General features: G+C 33.5%; 1 protein-coding gene across 1 annotated transcript; it reads right to left on the reverse strand.

Moving 5' to 3' along the window:
* Window positions 1-1,340: 1,340 nt before the first annotated feature.
* LOC147808196 (uncharacterized) lies at window positions 1,341-2,930 on the reverse strand. Its single transcript, XM_087166143.1, has one exon. It carries the CDS (start codon window positions 2,527-2,529, stop codon window positions 1,354-1,356), a length of 1,176 nt encoding a protein of 391 aa, XP_087022269.1. The 5' UTR covers window positions 2,530-2,930; the 3' UTR covers window positions 1,341-1,353.
* Window positions 2,931-6,650: the final 3,720 nt, after the last annotated feature.

Raw genomic sequence — 6,650 nt, forward strand, 5'->3', positions numbered from 1 at the left:
GTAGTAAATTATCCATCATTCTTTCAAAGGTGGCGGGAGCATTACAAAGTCCAAACGGCATAACCTTAAATTCATATAGGCCGTCAGAGGTTACAAAAGCAGTTTTTTCACGATCAGCTTCATCGACTTCTACTTGCCAATATCCAGAAAATAAATCCATAGATGAGAAGTAATTTGCGTTCTTTAAGCAATCCAGAATATCGTCTACCCTGGGTAACGGGTATACATCCTTTTTGGTTACTTTATTTAATCTCCGGTAGTCGATACAGAAACGCCAACTTCCATCTTTTTTCTTGACAAGAACTACAGGAGAAGACCATGGACTTTGAGATTCCTGAATTATGTCTCGAGTAAGCATTTTGTCTACCTCGTCTTGTATAATACGCCGCTCAGCAACTGAAACTCTATATGGTCTTTGGCTCATAGGCTGATGATCTCCTGTATTTATGCGATGTTTCACGACGTTTTCGGATCGATTTTTCTTCGGTAGAAAAACGTTTTTGAATTCCATTAACACATTATTCAAGCTAGTTCTTTGTTCAGTTGATAGGCCTGGGGCGAGCATACTATTGAAATTTACTTCAGGTCGTAATCCTTTGTCTGTTGATTCAGCTACATTTTCGGAGTCAAAACTGCAAAGATTGTGTTCTTCAATTTCTTCCGCATGCCCAATGCATATATCCTTCGGAAGACAAGTAGAGTGATTAGAGAAATTAGAAACCCATACGTGGAGTCCACCTTTATCCTTCTGTATAATAGACGATGGGAACACTATATTTCGTTGCAGTGTTAGAAATCTACCGCATTGAACCAATAAACCTTTGCTTTCTTTGCACCCAATTGCTGTTTCCACTTTAATTCTTTTTATGGTCATAGGAGGAATATCACAATCCTCTACAACACAAAGTCGGCTTTGTTGGAGTTCCTTATGTGCTATTTTGTCCCAAGTATCTTCCAGCACCAGTTCCTTGCGGCCACAGTCAATTATAGCCTGTGAGGCGTGTAAGAAGTCCCAACCCAAAATTACATCATGGCTACATTTTTCCAGTACAATGAATTCATACGGCTGCGTTCGGTTGCTGACTGTCAATCTTATGGTACAACGTCCAATCGGGTTAACGTATTTTCCATCGGCTACTTTTATGAATAAACTAGACTTATCGGTCAGCATGGTTTTTCTTAATACAGTTTTTCGAAAATTGTCAGAAATGACAGAAAAAGATGCTCCAGAATCAATAAGAGCTGTCACTGGTTTATTTTCCATAATTATTTCGAGTTTATTGTCCTTCATCTGGGCCACTGTTGGAGGTTTTTCTTCCTTAGCGACCTTACCTCCGAAGAAGGGCGCTTCTTCTAGTTTTCCATTGAACGCCTAGATGGTGAGCGACTAGAACGCCTGTATGGAGAGGGTGATCTATTTCTACGCCTATATGGGGATGGTGATCGTCTTCGTTCTTCAAATTGTGGCGACGAACTCCTAAGTTGACTACTGGGACCAGCACCTTCGTCTGAAATGATCGTCTCTCTTTGTCGTGGGTTATAGTCTTGAAATGTCTGCCTTTCACGGCAGTGTCGGTACACATGACCTGGACGACCACAGTGATAACACACTGGCCTGTTATCCTCTGTTCTCCAGATATCGGTTTTGCGACGGTTTAATTGAGGACGGCGTGGCTCATAAGTTTGCCGAGAAGGAGCAACTGGAGTTCTAGATGGCTGGCGGTGTAGTGTTTCTGAGTATGAAACAGGTATCGTTGGTTTAAAACTATTCAAATCTTTGTTTCGGTTGAAGTTTGTTTCGGTCAAGGGTGCTAAGGTCTTCACAACTTCATGTCGTATAACTTCTTCTAAACTGTCAATTGTTGGTTCAGGAGTTGGAACAGGAAATAGTCGGGCGATTTCTTCTTGAACCACTTGGTGTATCATTGACAATAGGTCAAAATTGTCGTCGAGAGATGCAACGGAAACGGCATTTGGTAATCTTTCAAATTTCCTTCGATTAATGCGTCGCTGCTGCCACGAGTCGACATGTTGACAGCATTCGATGAAAGCTGTAGTCGTGGTTACTCCTTTTGTCAGTAGAACTTGATAAATGTTTTCCGCGACGCCCTTCATAAGATGAGAAACCTTGTCTGCTTCACTCATGCTAGGGTTGATACGATGGCATAATCCCAGTACTGCTTGTATGTATGAAAGACTTGTTTCTCCTGGTAGTTGAGCTCTGGTTTTCAATTCTTCTTCTGCACGATGTACTGATTGCAGACTATCAGAGAATGTTCCTTTCAAGCTAGTTTGAAATACTTCCCATGATGTTAAACTGCTTTCGATATTTTCAAACCACTGTTTGGCTGTTCCAGTTAGAAAAAAATAGGCATTTGCAAGGCATGTTCCATCGTCCCAATTGTTATATTTAGCGACACGATCATATTCTTTTAACCAAGCTCCAGGATCTTGGTTGGATTCTCCAGAGAAAGAAGATGGATTACGAAGGTGTTGAATAATTGGAGTAGTGACAGGTGTTTCGGCCATTTTTGGATATTCGGGCTCCAAACCTCTTAAACGGCGACTCCTTCTTAAATCACCGGCCAGATCTGCTTTGATTACCCGGCGCCTCCACCAAATGTCACGTAGAATAACTAGGACTTAGTCTACAAAGTTGAAGAGCTTTATTCAACACCTACAAAGTACAGTGAACAAAGTAACTGGGCCTCGGCTAGAGACATCCAGTCTTTTATAGGAATAATAACAGGAAGTGACAGGAACAGGAAATGATATGCTAGAACATTCTAGAAACTTCTAGAAGAAACATAAATAATAAATAAAAGCTTATTTTAGAGTTTTATATTTTCTTACAGTTCTGCGGATCGAACCCTGAATCTCAGTCTTGCCAGGACGACGACTCCGACCTCTCGGCCACACTGACACGTCAATATATATGAATATATTTTGTGAATATATATGAGCTATTTATATATGAATATATTTTTTAGCGACATTAGTTCCTCACTACTTCTTCATAGGGCGTGGAAATAAATTTATCTTGATTTGCCCCTCTCGGGCTCATTGATTTCTTTTGTTCTGCTTTTTTTTCTTCATCTTTCTGTTTATTCTGTCTCTGCTAGTATGGTGATACCAAATTTGTTTCTCAGCATTATCTTTAATTTTTAGGGGCAACTTTAAGTTTTATATTTCAAATCACTTTAGTTTCTTCTCATTCACTTCTGGCAAATCTTTAATTTACATGCCTATTTTTGAGTGCTTGAAACATGTCTATTCTTTATTCCAATCTGTATATTTTTAAAGCTAATCAAGTTTTACCAAGTAAAACTAATTAAAACTCTAAAATTCGATGCAGTAAGTGCAGTGATTGAATAAAACGTTCTAATATCTGTAATGTTTTATAACCACTAGACTATGTTATACGTAAAAAGGAGGATTGGAAAACATAAGGAGGTACTGGTTACTTATGTAATTATTTAAACTATCGTATGTCCCTTAATAATACTAATTCATTGGTGGTTTTCAGATTTGGTAATAATAGAATGTTACATTCTTAGATATTTATTTCGTAAATTAGTTATCTATTGTCAGCTGGAAAAAATAGAGAATGGATAACTTCGATATGTTAGTTTGTGCTATTATCGATATAATGGAAACTCAGTCATTAATTTTCAATGGCAGAACGGAAATAGATTTTCATGCTTCAAATAGAGTAGAAATATGTTTTACACTTGAAATATTACTTATGGCATAAGTCACTTGAAAAAATAACTAAAGTTAATCTTCACAATAATAACTTACTCTTTATTTGATTTGATCGGACTATACGAAATAAACATATTGTAAAGAACAGAGACAATGCAACAAATATTTATGTATATTTTTTTACTGGATGCGGAATACAAAATCAGTAATGATATCAAAAAATATTATATTATAAATAACAAACGTGATTTAATTTACTGTTAGTAGAGCAGATCTTGGTTTACTGATAACTAAAATTTAATATTTTTTATGAAATGTACATTTCAAGAAAAGATAGAAAAAGCAACAGATACCAGAACCAAAAACTGATGCATACTACAAAATATTAACTGTACCTAATCATTAACCACACCTGATCATCATCCATTAATGAAGAAAAATAATTTTTCAAATGCATGTATAATTAATTATATTGAAAAAAAACTTTGTCCAATGCACAAGGTTTATTAATTTATTCCCAAAAGCATTGTATTGGGTACTCTGAACATTTTCAAAAGCTCACCTTTAAACTTGAGAATTTGACCCTAACTGTCAATATATTTTTGTAAACATGTTTTCTTTGCATTATTAAAAATTAGGCTATTTTTTAGAATAGTTACTTTAAGTGCATTCAAAATAAACATTTTCTTATCCAACATAAACATTTACTATAAGTACATCCAAAATAAACATTTTCTTATATCATTTTTAAATGAATTTAAGCTTAGAAGCGGAGTGTTAAATATCATTTTGGAGATAATCACAAGGTGGTTATCTTAAAAAACAAAACGCTCTGTAGTATGAATTAATTTAAAGGAATTCTTCTTGCTTACTAGGCCACTTTCTTCAACCAAAAATAAAATGACTGTCATTTTAAAAAACAAAATTTCAATTTGGAAGTCAAGTATTTAATACAAATTAAAAGATGAAAACAAATGTCGATGAATTAACCAGTGTTGCAATAAAAATTTTTATAATAAGTTATTAATATTTGGTACATAATTGGAATAAGTTATGTTTAGTATTAGATCTAATATTTGCTTTATGGTAATTGGCACATAATAAGTTACTTTTTCGAAGTGTTAGTGTAAGAGAAGTTAAAAAAAATGTAGTAATAAAAATTATTAAAAAAGTAATAAAAAGAAAAGTATTAAAAATTGCCATATTTTCGCATGAAGGATTTTGGTGTCCCCACAGTTTCAGAAGCATGGTAAATTTCTTCCATCTTCTGGTAGTTTTGACCAAATTTTTTATCTCAGTATGCGTATATGCAGTCTAGCTTAATATGGATCAAGCCTGAGAAACATGACTACTTGAAATCTATAGATTCACCAAGTATTCTATTTTTTACTTTTGAAGTTTCTACGCAAGCGTTTACACATTTTAAAAAACATGTATCTGTTGTATAATTTCAAATTAAAGATTTCTTAAGGAAAAACTGTAAGTATATTCAAAGTAAAAAAAAATAATTTAAATGTCATTAAAAAATAACATTTAGAAGTAAATTATGAAGATGAATTCACGCAAAAAATAATCCCGAAACAATTAAAACTTCAGGGATGGAAATTTATTTTATATTTTTTATATAGATTTTCATATTACATATTAGGTATAAGGCTGAAAACTTGCAACCCATTGTAAGATTTTTTTGAAGGGCTATCGGATCAAAATTTATTTTGATGTATGACAACTTGTCGTCCATTCAGGGTTGAGATGGTCTACGAATACTAAGATGATGAAGGTCTCTAAGGGAAGAAGGGAACCGTAAGATTTCCTGACATGAATCCCATACAGCAAGTCAGGATTGCTTTAGACAAAGCCTTTTCAGATCACTGCCTTCTTCCTGAATGGAATTTATTATGCCATGACTTTAAATGTATTGTTTCAAACATATGATCGCTGTTTTGACTGAGACAAGTATTTCTGTCAAAACTCATCATACCTCATAAATAATCCTCCACAAATACCATTTTGCAAAATCATCTTTGTACTATTTTGCTATAATCTCATGGTCCTGAGTTTGTGGAATTACTTTTTGTTAACATCATTTTTGACAGAGTTCCATTTTTGTCTGTATTTTCAGACAAAATTTCTTTTAATTCGGTTTACTCCTTTTAGAGGTCTTTTTCTAAAAAGAATGTGTTTGTTCTATGACTTTTTGATCTGCCTTGCAATCTTTGATTCCATGTTCAGAGAAATAAAAAAAATTATGATCCTAAAATGGCTGCTTTATGTATTATTTTTCAGTATATATGCGTTCAAATATTCTGTAACTTTAATCACTTGTTCTATCAAATATACTATATGAGTTTGATAATAATCTTTCTGCTATTAGCATTTCATTATGTTGTAGCAATTCTCGTGATCAGCACTGTATTAAAATACACGACTCGGTTGATCAAAAAACACTTATGCATGCAACATTAGTACCAGCCCTCCACAATTTTTAAAGATATAGTGAGATAAGAATAAAATATTAAAAATATTTAAAATTACAAGGGTTCTAGGCAGGACTATCAGGTTTCAAACAATTTAATGGTGGTCAAAATCATCGTAAATTAAGTAAAGAAAAGCAAAATGATAAAATACATGAATCTTTGGATTTATTAATAACAAATTTCAAACTACCAGGTTTCATGTATTTCAAATAAAATTTTGTTATCTAAATGAAATTAACTCTGTTTCTTTTTCATTTTTAAGATCAAATGAAATGTCAAAGAGATTAAGTAAATAAATAACATGATTACTTAATCTTTTTGAAGAATAATTATCGATCATTCAGCGTAAATAAGGCTTCTAAACAAGAATTTACTTTAATGACAAGAGTAAAATAATCTCTACTCTTTTAAGATACTTTAAATTATGACTGAATTGCTTACCACATATACTTGAAGCTTTGCTTTTGA

The sequence above is a fragment of the Parasteatoda tepidariorum genome, chromosome 6 (assembly GCF_982258835.1).
Source record: "Parasteatoda tepidariorum strain Cologne lab strain chromosome 6, Ptep-v5.0, whole genome shotgun sequence".
In the NCBI taxonomy this organism is placed as follows: Eukaryota; Metazoa; Arthropoda; class Arachnida; order Araneae; family Theridiidae; genus Parasteatoda; species Parasteatoda tepidariorum.